The sequence below is a fragment of the Callorhinus ursinus genome, unplaced genomic scaffold, assembly GCF_003265705.2.
Source record: "Callorhinus ursinus isolate GAN/ISIS: 27379988/994484 unplaced genomic scaffold, GSC_fseal_2.0 scaffold25, whole genome shotgun sequence".
Classification (NCBI taxonomy): Eukaryota; Metazoa; Chordata; class Mammalia; order Carnivora; family Otariidae; genus Callorhinus; species Callorhinus ursinus.
The window spans coordinates 29,540,273-29,553,983 of record NW_027397087.1 but is presented as its reverse complement, the minus strand read 5'-3'; the positions used below and the strand labels follow the sequence as shown (position 1 = coordinate 29,553,983).

General features: G+C 42.6%; 3 protein-coding genes across 9 annotated transcripts in view; 1 reads left to right on the top strand and 2 right to left on the bottom strand.

The window, feature by feature from the left end:
- The window catches only part of ZNF609 (zinc finger protein 609), a 221,803-nt gene extending 215,595 nt beyond the window's left edge, over positions 1-6,208 (bottom strand). For 4 of the 5 annotated variants that reach the window (XR_012373661.1, XM_025883879.2, XM_025883878.2 and 1 more), the window contains exon 1: positions 5,814-5,939. The gene's annotated coding sequence lies outside the window, so the exon portion shown is untranslated. Of the gene's footprint in view, positions 1-5,813 lie in introns of all 5 variants that reach the window. The other variant, XM_073877171.1, reaches the window with a different exon arrangement.
- On the top strand, positions 4,574-8,650 carry LOC141370075 (uncharacterized). The gene is made up of 3 exons (XM_073877463.1): positions 4,574-4,641; positions 5,784-6,370; positions 8,432-8,650. Exons 1-3 carry the CDS (start codon positions 4,574-4,576, stop codon positions 8,638-8,640), a joined length of 864 nt encoding a protein of 287 aa, XP_073733564.1. The 3' UTR covers positions 8,641-8,650.
- A 2,599-nt stretch (positions 8,651-11,249) lies between these two features.
- The window catches only part of TRIP4 (thyroid hormone receptor interactor 4), an 89,441-nt gene continuing 86,979 nt past the window's right edge, over positions 11,250-13,711 (bottom strand). For all 3 annotated transcript variants that reach the window (XM_073877173.1, XM_073877174.1, XM_025884121.1), the window contains one exon: positions 11,250-11,501. In XM_073877173.1, the coding sequence (XP_073733274.1) occupies positions 11,434-11,501 (68 nt within the window). In that variant the 3' untranslated portion in view covers positions 11,250-11,433. The remainder of the gene's footprint in view (positions 11,502-13,711) is intronic.

Genomic DNA, 13,711 nt, shown 5'->3' with positions numbered 1-13,711 from the left:
ATTCTACAGCTAAATGGAACCTTAAAAGATGATCTTGTTTAATGTAGTCATTTTACAAATAAGGAAAGTGAAAACAGCGGAGTGACTATGACTAGCACAAGGTCACACAGCTAGTTAGAAACACCATAGTGATGAGAGGCAGAGTTTTATGACACCCTATTCTAGTCTTTGAAAAGCTGTATTAGCAGAAAAAAAAATAACACTCTTAAATCAGACAATAACTTAACAGTAACTAAGCCACACAAAAATAAAATACATCCCCATAAAGAGAACAAAGGGTTAGAACAGGAAGTACCCCAAATTAAACAGAAAGCAGCAGCATTTGTCCATCCAATCCAGGGGCTTCTTAAGGGCACAACCTTGCACATATTTTCTGAACCATTTTATTAATTACTACATGCCAAGATGTGTGTCCTGTGTGTTCGTGAAATGTACCTCCTTAAGACGAGGCCACAATGACCCTAGTGGCAAAGGTTTGAAAAATGATAACTTCTGGCATAGATAACTGACGGAATTAAAGGAACCCACAAATGTGGTGCCAACAATCAAAATAGACTGAACTTGAAGGGGGTAGAGATATTGCTGGGAGCAAGTAATCATGAAAACGGTGTAAGGATAAAAATCCAAGAGAGCAAAGTTGGCCATAAACTAATGACCAGAGAGCACAATAAAAAGAAGGCAGTTTCAGAGCTTGCCTGGCATCAGACAGCTCTCACCTGCAAAAGAAAGAAGGAAAAAATTCTCACAGAGACAAGAGAAAGATTGGAGGTTTGCTCCTGAGTGATGGACTAGATATGACCTAATAGGTATTTGCCATCTCTTATTTCTAGGACTCTGATCCAAGAACAAACAGCAAGAGGACCATGAAAAATCAGCCCTGTTGGATCTGGAGTTCTGCCTTGACAAGATATAAAGCTCATTCATAGATCTGACTGTGCTCATGAGACTGCAGTTCAACTCCTGCTGCTAGAGCAAGGGGAGGGGGAGGGAAGATAGAAAGGGGTGAGTGGGAAGGAGGTGGAAGATCTGGGTTGTGACTATAATAGCTACAGTAATTAGAGTGTTTCCAAGCTGCTGGAGAAGTCTTCAGAGCAGGGAACTAGGATGAGAGATGGGGGAGGGGAAAAAGCATGAGGAAGCAAACTACTGAAAATGCTAGGAAAGTATATAGTGGTTTGTGAACAGTTTAAAACAAACAACTGTGATGGCTTCATATAGGTAAATAAAGAACTTTATACTCTTTCCTATTAGTTAATACTATACAAATAACTGCAAGGCTCCCACTTAAAGCTAGCTTATGAACTAGGTTTAAGCAGATTATTGCAAATGTCCCTGTCTTTGCAGTGGTCTACTGGCCCTGGCCTTATACCGTTGCCTCCCTTTCCCCTAAATCAATCAATCTATGTGTCTAAAGCTCTCTGTATCGCTCTGACAAACAGGTTAGAGTCTTCACTCCACTTGGAAAAGGGATTTCTGAACTCTAAACAGTTAATATCACTTATTTCCCTTCAATCAACTGTTAATACCCAGTGAATTCAATGAGAGAATGGGCCTCAACAGGAGCACACAGCCTGTTGTGTTGACCTAACACAGAAAATGACTGGAGGGCCCTAAAAAAAAAAAAATCAGAAAATAAACACCCAAGTTATTTGCTCATACATTTTTGGCTCTATAGCACTGCCTACTATAGTGGCACGAACATGTGAAAGAAAAATAATATATTAACAGAAGATGATGATGGTAACCTACAAGAAAAACCTGGGAAGTTGCAAAAAAACCTAAAAATAGAAAGTCCTCCTCCAAGTTATAGGAAATGCTATACTTGTTTTTAAGATAAACATATAGTTGAGGTATTTCCTTAACATGATTTGGCTTGAGGTGATTTGATTCTAACAAGTGATGTTAATCTCAGTGCCAGAGAAAAGTTATAAAGGTGCTGGGAGAAACTAAAAATGAAATAGGACATCTGAAGAGATGCAAACTTCATATGAAAATTTACATTCATAAAATAAAAACACATGCAAATTTCTTGAAGGAGGCATGTCAGGTAGACCTACACAAAAAGTCAATTATATCCTTTGCATAAAACCTGCCGGGTATTCTCCCAGTGGACTAAATCTTTTTCACCACACTGAAAGCAAAGAATTTTCTCCTTCCCATTTCCCTCTAATAAACAAGCACTAGAAAACTGAATTACCACTATTTCCTTCCCATTCATAGGGCATAAAGCCAGAAATCACAGAAATACAATAGGGCCAGCTAGGACCATGTCTAAGGCATGTTACTCAGTATTCTAAAAGAAACACAGAGAAAGAATCTCTTTTCTCTATTCCATTATCATCTCACTAACAAACCTGTATCAGGCATTAAGAAATGTGAAACACAGAGCAATTTCACACATATGAACTGAACCTAAACCACGGAAGACCCAGAATTTTCTTGTCACTGTGGCATGTGCTTCTTTAACCACCTGCTCAATAATCCCTCTTCAGCTGCACAGCTGCTGCCAATTCCACATGCCCAGCTAGGCAGGTGCTTTGGTGAATTACCTGTTCCCTAGTGAAAAGAGCCCTTCACTGACACTTAGTGGGCCCAGAACCTGCCAATCAGCCTCACCGATCTTCATTTTGTCGGTCACAGCCAACTTTTATGAGAGATATCTTGAAGGCGTATTTAGCATACTATGTGACTTTGTATTTTGTGGGGTTTTGTTCTTGTTGCTGTTGTTTTTTAAAGGCTTGTTGCTTGTTTTTTTAAAGGAAACGGATTTTTAAAAATCAAGTAGAAGTGAAAATTCAGCTGCTAAAAAGAACTTGCCACACAACATAAGGCTGCCTTATCTCAGAGTGGCCCCATCTGTCTGGCAGTATTCCCATCTATGACTGGTTTTCCACAAGGGAATAACAATTGCTCAGCTACCTTTGTAGCAGAAGAAAGTGGCAGTTGGAAAGTGCTATGGTACCTGGCAGGAATGAGAGGGGAAGAACTTCTGAGATCACACATCATCCCTGTACTTCTTAAGTCTCAATGGTCAAGCCCAGGCAATAGCGTTCAAGTCAAATAAATAAGGAGTGGCACTTCTACTCATCAGAACAATCGCTAAACCCCTCAACAAATTATCCTGTTCCAGTTGTTTAGTTGCTATATGCTAATTGCAACATAATTACTACCAGGAGCCAAAATTATGCTCCTATATCCTCACACAAAATAAGCACTAATCTGCCCAGCTATCTAGACCTCTCACAAGGAAACATCTACTACCAAGAAAACCAAAGTGCTCTCTGAAAGATGGTCACAATCAGAAGACTCAGAAGACTCTTTGTGGCAAGGGCCCAACTCTGAAACCACTAAATCTAATCAGGGCAAACTTAATAGGAGGCTTTTGCCTTCACTGTCACCTGACAGGATTCAGAAAGAATGCCTACAACCCAAGAGCAAAATGCTTTGGACTCAGTTTAGCTGAGGCTTCACTCAGAGACCTTGGACAGGTAAGCTGGAAATAGTCTAAAGACAGACAACACTTCTAGTAAGACTTTAATAAGACAGTTTTGTCATCAAGAACATGTTCCCTCCCAACAAGCCCAATACCTAAGCGGCAAGTCATCATTTTAAGAAACTCATTGAAATAAAGGGATGAGGGAGGCAACATAGTCAGGTTCAGCCCCTCAGAAAAAGACCTCTACCAAAACCAAAGGCTAAAGTTCCTATTCAACAATTCCCTATAGGCTATGGTTGGCTATTGTGTACACAGTGCATTGTGTGCAATTGCCCTCTCACAATGAGTCTAATTTCTAAAATCTTAAAGAAAACTTTTTATATTCTAAATGGAAACCTCACTTCTAATCCCAAATAATTTTTTACCCAACTAATAGTACCTAAATACTATCTGGCCACTTCTATGAGATATTTACAAGGATAGGGTTCCTTCTAGCTTGTTCTCATCCTTCTCTCATTAATAAACCCCAAGACCTCAAATGCTGTTTATGTTCACTTTGACAAATTTCTCCCTAATACAAAGGCAGAGATGTCTTTCTGCACAATGGTAAGTCATCTCTTTTCATCAGAATTAAAGTAAAGATTAAAAGGAAAGTTGTTTCCATAGCCCTTGCCCAGATAGGCAAATTCTGTGGCTTTTTCGTCGTGCAATTATTACTAACCAGGAAGTCACCATTAAAAAGGTACTTGGTCCTTGACTCCCTATCTTAACCCTGCAAAGGTTTTTAGTGGTATTCCTAAGCAAGCAAAAAAACCATTGAGTGTCCCATCTCTATAAAAAGAATTAAATTATGATGATTCAAACAAGAGTGGAAACCTCCCCTTGGAGTCTTCTTCCTTAAAGATCTGACACAAACATCAGGATTGAGTCTCCCAGACATGATTCCTCCACAACTTAGTACAGGCTAGCCAAAGAGGCAGGCACAACATGGCTGGCATCCCCTATTCTTCTGAAAAATGTGTGCCAATGAGCTCTGCATTGTTCCTCACTCAAAAAGAAGAGCCTTTCTGTCTGGCCTCCTCCAATGGCAAGCCCCAGTCTGGAAAAGGAAGAAAATGGCACTGAGGAGCCTGGGAGATGGAGCATATCCAAAGCTCTCAGACAAGACTTGAACCTATGACCTTCACTGTGTACACAATAGGCGGGTGAGAGGGACCGGTTTATCTCTGCAGCAGCAGTTCTCAGCCCTGGGGTAGCACTCCCGATAAAATGACACAGACTATTGTGTGTGGCAGCAGAACAGTCATCTCCTCACAACAGCCTAAACCAGCACTCCCTCCCCCAAGACAAAGCAGCAGGGGTGAAATTAACTCAGGGCTGCAGAGCAAAGCCTAGTACAGAAAAGAGAGGCCTGTGGGGGATTGGGGACTCTCCTCTACCCCTGGGGCTCTGGACACATGGCTGCAAACAGACAGGCTTTCTCCCCCATCTTTCCCACTCTCATTTGGGTAGGAAGCTGTTTCTTAGAGAATTTAATCATCTGTGATTTGTTCAGAAATATTTCCCCTGAAGGGCTCTGATCTCTCCACCCTCTGTGAGCCTAATTCCTAGAAGCTGAAATGACTGTTTGCTGCTGCCTGTTTCACAAACACACATTAATTGGTCAGATGTGTCTCCTCCTCCTCAACCCCAGAGGGAGGAAGGAGAATCTGAGCAAAGCACAGAGATGATCCAACCGTAATTACACATAAAGGGAAAAGAGGGCAGCATGGGTTTTTCCAAACAGGACAGGGTCACAAATCCTCCCGGGGGCACAAGGAGAGCAGTTAAGGGCCAGGCCCAGGGATCCCTCCATCTTGAAGAAAAGGACAGGAGTAAATGTGACCTGAAGACTGGAAGGAGCACACACCCACAACCTACTTACTGCACACTCCCGGCCACCTTGCTCCCCACCCCCCCCGCAGGGCCGCGCACACGTCCTGCTCCCAACCCTTCGCCCTGAACCCCCCTAACTCCCTGACTAGCCCCAGCCGCCCTAGGCCCCCTCGAGATACCCAGACTCGCCACTGAAACTCTCTGGCCTGTCCCCACAACCTGGCCAGACCCTAATCCTCTCTTGGGAACCCCTACCCTGAGGCCGAACCGGCCCCGGCCACGCTTTGAACTTCACCCCGCGCCCCTCGACGCCCCCCCCCCCCCCCACGCAACGACCCCCCCTCCCCCTCCAAACACACCTTCCCCTCGCTCCGCCCCGGCCCCCCAACCCCCACTTCCTCCGTCAGGCGCCGCTGCCCCGGCCCCCTCAGCCCCGGCCCCCCTCAGCGCCACGGCCTCTCTCCTCCCCCAGCCCCGGCTCCACACAAAGCTTCGGACTCACCGCGCGGCCGGTCCCGGGAGCCGCCACCTCCGCCCGCCCGGGGCCCCGGGCCGTAGAGCCGCCGCTGCTACGGGGCCCAGGCCGCCATCCGTTCCCGCGGCCCCTCCCCCCCACCCCACCCCGCCTCAGCTCCGGCTCTCCGCCCCCTCCCCGCGCCGCTCCGCCCCGCCCGGCCGGTGCCGCTGTGTCCGGGGCCGCGGGTCCCTCAGCCGCCGCCACCGCCGCCGCCGCCGCCGCGATCCGGGACAACCAGGGCCGCCCCGAAGACCCGGAAACTGGACTACCGGGCCCTCGGATCTGGATTCCGGGCTGCTGTGGAGTCTGGAGCGGGAGTGCGCCGGGGAAACCCGGAACCTGGATGAAAGAGCCAAATCCTGGGTCTCGGAATGCGCGGTCACACGGAGCCCGGATTAGAGTCGTAGCTCTGGGAATGCTGGAAAACCCGGCGAGCCGGTTAAACAGAGATAAACTCGAAGAAACCTGGATTGGAGAGCCCGAACCTAACGCTCTCCCCTCGTGGAAAGAACTCTCGCTGGACCAGACTTCCTCGCAGAGAGGTCTCTGGGGAAGTATCATACCTTAAATACAAAAAGACACCAGTTCCGTAGGTGTCCTTCCACCAAGGGGAGAGGAAAAGGCCGTAAGGGGTCTGAACGTGAACATCCACAAAGAACAGAAGAGCAAGAACAGCTCATAATGGTTTCATCCATTTTATCCTTTGGTTCAGCAAATTATCAACCCCCTAATTTTTTTATCCTTTGTTCTCCAGTTTCTTTTTCTTGGGATTACCACTTGTTTTTCTCTCCAAAGTACCCACTTCTCATCTTTCTATATCCCTTTTCATCTCACCATCCTATATCACCAAATCTTGTTGCTTTTTATTATCTAAAAGCCCTATTCTGTCCTTCTCCAACCCACCATTGTTTCTAAGGACTTTAACTTTTACCTTTCCATAAATGTCATTCAACTGTGATTGTCCAGCGCACTGCACAATAGACATTCAGTCCGTGTTTATGTGAACCCTCCCTCCCACCTCTCACTTGTGAAATATACTCTCCATGACCTTTTCCCTAAAACTTCCACCTCCTTCCATAGCAAAGAGAAATTTCTTAATTCTCAAGGCTCCCCTTTCTTAGCCCCTTATGTCCTTCCTGTGTCCTTGATCATTTTAGCTCTTCAGTTTTTGTCTTTCCTTTCTTCCCTTATCCTGAGGCATCCTTCAACAGTGCCACTCAAAATAGTGTGTGACTTGGGAATACAGCCAGATAATAAAACCCCTTTACTCTCCATCTACATACACACACACACACACACACACACACACACACACACACACACGGTGGGGGTGGGGTGGGGGGCTAAAGATGAACACTAAGCCTGTCCAGCCTAGGAAGAATAATCTCCCTTTGGCCCACCAATATTTAATTTGTTCTAGTACAGTACATGTAGGGCAGAACTGATTCCGGGTGACAGCACACTTCCAGTCTCTACTAGGCAATGTTACAAGTGAGGATTCACTACTTAGCACGTAGAGAAAGAGTAGGGTTTGGTATTTTAGACTTAGATGTGACTTAATTAAGGGTTAACACTCAAGCAGTCATCTTCTACTGAAGAGCATGACCCTACCATTGGGGAGGACAGGACTGCAAAAATAGGGAAAAGAGGAAAATAAACAGTACTACAGTGAACCTCAATTTTTAGCCAAAGAAAGTTCTCAAGCCTTGAAAGAACCACCAAAAATTTTTAAGTGATGTCCTGTACACTAAAAGAATCTTAAATTTTGACTTCCTGTTCCTCTAGACCAGGGGTTGGCAAATTATGGCTCACAAGCTCACTGCCTGTTTTGGTATGTCCCATGAGCTAAGAGTGGTTATTACATTTTTAAATGGCTGAAAAATAATCAAAATAATACTTTGTGGTGTGAGAATATGAAATTCAAATTTCAGTGTCCATAAATAAAGTTTTATGGGTTCATAGCCACACTTATTCATGTATGCATTATCTATGAATTCATTTGCACTGTTAACAGCAGAGTTGAATAGGTGTTAACAGAGACTTGTATGACCTGGAAAGCCTAAAATATTTACTATCTGGCCCTGTACAGAAAAAGTGTGTGGACCCCTGCTCTGAATAAGCACTGTCCAATCGAATTTTTTGCAATGATGAAAATGTTCTATATATGTGCCCTCCAGTTCAGAAGTCACTAGCCACATGTGGCTGTTTGAACCTTTGAAATTTGGTTAATGTGACTAAAGAACTGAATTCCTAATTTCATTTAATTAAAAAAACCACAAGTGATTAGTGGCTACCATATTAGACAGTACAACTCTAGACTCTTCTCAAATCTTCTGTATCATTTTTTGTCCCTTGTGCCAACATCTTACTCCCTTCCTATGTCACAACTCTATATGGATTCTCAGTTCCCCCAGCCCCCTACCCCGAGCCCTATTTATCTGACTCCAAGGTAGAATACAACATTTACTGGGTTTTCTTTCTGAGCTCTCCATTGTCACAACTGAAATCTGATCAGTTTACCAAGTTTCACCCCATGTATTAATCCACATTATGTGCATACATATAAATGGACAGACATTTACACAAGTTTCTTTGTGTTCAAGGATGGAACTGTGCTATGTTTTCTTCTCTGCGTGAGAGAAGTAGAAAAGCCCTCCACATGCTGGATCCCTTGTTGCTGCTGGAGCCTGTGATATGGATCACCTCCCTCCAAACACATTCACAGAAGCTGAGAACAGCAGATGTATACTTGCTATTTGAATCTCAAGGAAAAAAAAGTCCTTCATCACAAGCCTTTCTTTCCTCCCCCTAGGCCTAATAAACTGAAGTTAGTTGATTTCTCTAGTTTAATAGATGCTTGCTTTTTTACTGGCCTTTTCTAGCTGGGCAAGAAAACAACCCCAACACTGTCTCAATCTTGGCTAGGAGTTCTAGTAAAAGCATTAAAAAAAATTTACCAAACTAAATGAAATCCACATAAGTGGGCTTTAGTAGAGACAGCAGTTAAAATGGAAAGAGATTAAATAAAAACCATAACTTTGTAATTATTTGTAAAAGTAATCTTTAAAGTCTAAATTTTTCACAGCTACACCCTAGGAAAAATGGGTTTCTGTAAACTTTCAGCTTAAAGAGAAAAGGGGGGACACCTAGTTCTCTTTCCCTAGATTAGCTATAGCAAGCAAAAAAACCCAAACCAAAACAAACAAAAAACCTTACTCCGTTCCAAACATCTGACTGCAAAGCCAGAGTCTCCTAAACCCTGACAAGAAAGTATCTAGTTTCATATATATCCCACTCTGAGCTTACATAATTGAGACAGGGACCTGCCTAGAAAAACAAAAACACTGAATCCTTCAGGTTCTATACAAATTGAGAGTCACTGGACCCAACCATCCAAAAGGGGGCGCCGATAATATTTAGGCTGCAAAAGAAAACCAGCTCAGAAATGTGAAACTTCCCTCAGACCAAGCTGTCCCAGAGTTAAAAGGGTCAGTGCAAAGTGTTGTAAAGCACCGAAAGGCAATTCCTGGGCAAGTTTGTATTCAGGATGCTAGGAATTTCCACTAGGCTTTAAATTATGCTATTCATCACTGAGCAACTGAGGACCATCTACCCCCAAGTCTTTCCCACACTTACTCCCCAATGTCCTACAAATAAAAGACAGACCTTACACCATCACCATGTGAACTAAAGACAGGCTTTCACAGTCTAACCATGAAAAGAAGTTTCCCAGTTACTCTGCCATTTACTCATGTGGCTCCAGCTGCATATTTTGGATGCTGAGGTGGGTTCTTGTAAACTTGTAATGTTCTTGTAAACTTTATCACAGCACACAAAATGGTCGCATAACCTGATCTCGCAGGTCCTGATGTTTTTCTTTAGGCATGCACACAAAATCTATCCAGGTGAAAAAAAATCCAGACTCCTCTGTGCTTGAGCTGTCATTCACATAAAAAGGCAGAAAACTTGGTGTTCCCTAGGCCCTTTACCTCCTGCCTTTCGGTTTTATTTTGGTATTCGGAAAACCAGACAATTCCAGTGCAGAGTTCATGGTACTACTGCACAGTAAAATATTAACCCAGTGTGTCTTCATTAATAGTACTAGGGTCTTCAGGAGACCAGAATGAATTTTTTTTTCCCCTAAAGAAGTACCATTAGCTGTTCTTTCCACTTTCTCTACAGAAGTTGAACAGGAAAAGAATGAGAATACTGCATATCTGCATTACTGGAACAAGAACTGGGTGGGTTTTCCCTGGGAATCCAGAGTGATCAGGCCCCACAAAACCAGAGCCTAGAGCTATGCAACAAGCAGGGTTCACAGTTGAGTGAACATCAATGCATAAGAGTGCAGGCATTTCAATGCAAATACATGCTGAATATGAAGGATTAAAGAAAGGGGAAATTAATCTTTTTCATAACACAGGGCACTTTTTTTTCTCTCCTGTGCGCTCTCTTTTTTAAGTCATGCACACAACTGCTGGAGGGAATCCAACTTCCCTAGTGTGGTGGTGGTGCTTTATAAAAAGCAGAACATACACATTTAAGACCATGAATTTCCTGAGGATGCCAGCAACTGAGATTCTGACAGCTCTACTGAACAGCCTCAGAAAAAAAGTGCTTCACTAAGTGGGGCCAGAATGATGAGTGAAAATCTCATTTCAAATCAACCTTCTATTTTTCCAAAGCTCATAGTTTCCTGAGCTGTGTTTGGTTTAAAGGGTTAGGTTTCAGCATTTGAGAGCATTTGAATACATTTACTGAAGGGACTTTATTTATTTATTTATTTATTTATTTATTTTTTTTTTTTACTGTTCATGCCTCACTGCTGAAAGTTCCTGTATAGCAGTCGGGACTTTATTTTTTAGTTTGTTTCTAATTGCCCCATCCAAGTGATGTTTTTGCAATACCCACAACAATAAATAGGGCAGTTTCATGCTGCTTTAACAGGAGCTCTATCTCCTCCCAGTCTGATCCTCTTATGTCCTAACATCTCAAACCAAAGAACAAAGTGGCAGCATGCCTTCAGGTTATCTCTTAAAAAAAAAAAAAAAAAAATCTGCCAAAGAAGGTTATTCAGCTTTTGAAGACTGTTCACTTCAAGAGATGTTGAATGAGAGCAAAAAACTTGTTAAAACCCCTTTCTGTCCCATCACAGGTTTGTATTAAACACAGGATCCCTCAAACATCCTAATACTCCAACCAGGCTATTACTTTGAAAGGAAACTTCAAAATTCAAGTGGTCTCTCAAAAAAATTGTTAACCTATGTTAAGATTTTCATAACCTCAAATCCAAGCCTCAGAGAGGAAAGTAATTTCCAACTTGTTCCTTTCTCTCCTGATACCATTCTGAGAGAAGTGTCAAAGACCCAGAATTTTTAAAATAGCATTTTATAAACAATGTATTCAAAGATTTTGACCTACTACAGAAAGTAAGAATCCCACTCTTTAAGAAAAATATACAGATTTAGGTAAGAGTTTAAATTCTGCGAGATTCAAGCCTGATGCCAAGCCTTTAGATTTCTAATGCTTCCATTCCAAAGGACCAGTGGACAGCAATTTTAGTACACAAAACTCCACTATGCTGTATAGTTCCTTTTCTCCTGGGTCAGACAGCTTTATTCTGCTTCATTAACCCCTTCTTTGCTCCTTGATGGATCTTGGAATCCAGTTTCCCTGTAAGGGAGAAAAAGAAGCCTCATTATTTATTTTTTATATTTGCAATGCAAATCTTTCATGGCCTCCCAGGTCCTCTGGTTACTGTGTTCCTGTCACATTCAATTATCTTGCTTCAGGACTGAGATACTTTCAAACTTCAGAGTTTCATTCTGTAAGAATGAGGAAGCAGTGGGAACACTGTTTAAGGACCCACAAACGTGGTCACGTGCATGTGAGGGTGCGCGCGCGCGCACGCGCGCACACACACACACTTAATGAGTATTCGCTTTAAGAATCTAAATAGTTAATATTTCTAATTTTGTAGCTACTACAAAAGAAACACCATGGTTTTTCAGGATGTCTGATGCTAAGGCAAGTTTTTAAAGAATACACACATTAGAATAAAGGAAGGCATTTCACACAGTGGGAAACTCATTCCTCTGACCTGTTAACTGGCTGAGCATAATGCATGAACCTCCCTCACAGTGAGAAAAGCAGTTCAGTTCACCCCTTTTCTGCCTCAGACTTAATAGGGGGAGTGACCTGCAGCAGTGGAGTAGAATCCACATGAATGCTTTACTGACAAAGGGCCCCTATCACCAGCTAAGAAGGGCAAAGGTCATAGGCTGTATGACTCCTCTAAGTGTTAAAGTTAGAAAACAAGCAACCTTCCTGTCCCAGGTGACCCTAATGAGAGGTACTTCACTGATGTGGTCCCTGACCTCTCGCTCCTCAAATCTTACCAGGACAGAGTTTGGTTCAGTGGTAGCAGCCTTAAAAACTATCCATCTCATGAAGACAATCCTAACAAAGTTCTTGTCTGTCTTGCACATTGCTTTCACCCTCAAAAAGTCTCAGTTAAGTCAACAGTGATGTTGACACTGAACTGAAACAGAAACAGGTCAGTTCAGTCTCAGCACAAAAGAAATAAAGACTAACAAATAAACAAGGAGCCCCCCTTCAAGGACAGCCAGGTGTACTACAGCCCACACCCATAACTGCCCCCCTATATGTTGTCATGAAAAACCTGGGGCAAGTCATTTAGTCTCTCTAGACTTCAATATTCTCATTTCTCTGACTAAAATATGTGTCTTGACTACTGCAAAAGATTGTGAGAAAAATAACATCAACCTCACAAGTTTCCCTGTTTTCTTAAATTTTGTTTTATTTTCCCCCTTCATCTCTCTAGAGGTATACCTGTCTCTGGAATAACATTACTTCTCAGAAACCATCCTTCCTCAGAAACCATCACTAAGCAATGCCCAGAATGCTGTCGACAATAGTCACAATGCTGTTGATTTTAATTTGGGCTTTAGAGCACAAAGTATTCCCAGGGATTTAGGTGTCTTTCATCCCCCAGGCTGCCCAGCTGGAAATCGAACACGTGCCAGCAATCTGGCAAAAAGCCCTATTACAAGGCACATTTGCCTTTGTATCTCTAACACTACCATAGTGGGCACCAAATGGTAGGTGCCCAATAAATGTTTTCATCAAATCAATTAAAGAAAGTAGACATTACAAATTTCAAAACCTTTGAATTATAAGGACTAAGTAACCAAAATTAGCAGATATCAGAAAAAATGAGTATCCATCGTAAAGGTGGTGGTACCCAGAGGTATAAAGAAGTACTACATCTCATTCAACTTTTTAGGGCAAGCTAGGGTGGAATTCAGAATTCTACCTAGGACTCTAGACTTCTAGTTCTCTGTATTGAGTACGTTAGAAGACTGAGGTCCTAGCTGTAGTTCTGAGACTACTAAACTGGACTATGTAGTACAGAAGGCTCCTTCCAGCTCTGTTATTGTGCCCTAAAAATGAAACGTGATTGCAATAATTTGTTTCTGAGGCAATCTGGTAAAGTGAAAAGAGCAGGAAAACTAGAGACAGAAAGATGTGAGCAAAACTCAACTTCTATAAACCTATTTACTCAGCTGAAAAATGAAAGGAAAAAAATCCTACTAACAAAGTTGAGAGAATTATAGCCAACATTAAGTGCTTTCTCAATACCAAGCACTGTGCTAAGTTTTTTTATATACACTAAGTCATTTAATCCAATAACTAACTGAAATATTGTATGTTAAAGTGCCTCATACACTCAAAGTTCTCTGAAAAAGTAAGGGTAGTCATATTGATGATGAGGCTTGGGAGTTGTGTTTCTTACTTATGGTCTCAGTTTACAACTCTAGACAAGTCTTTTAACTACATGGGGGCACCTGGGTGGCTCAGTC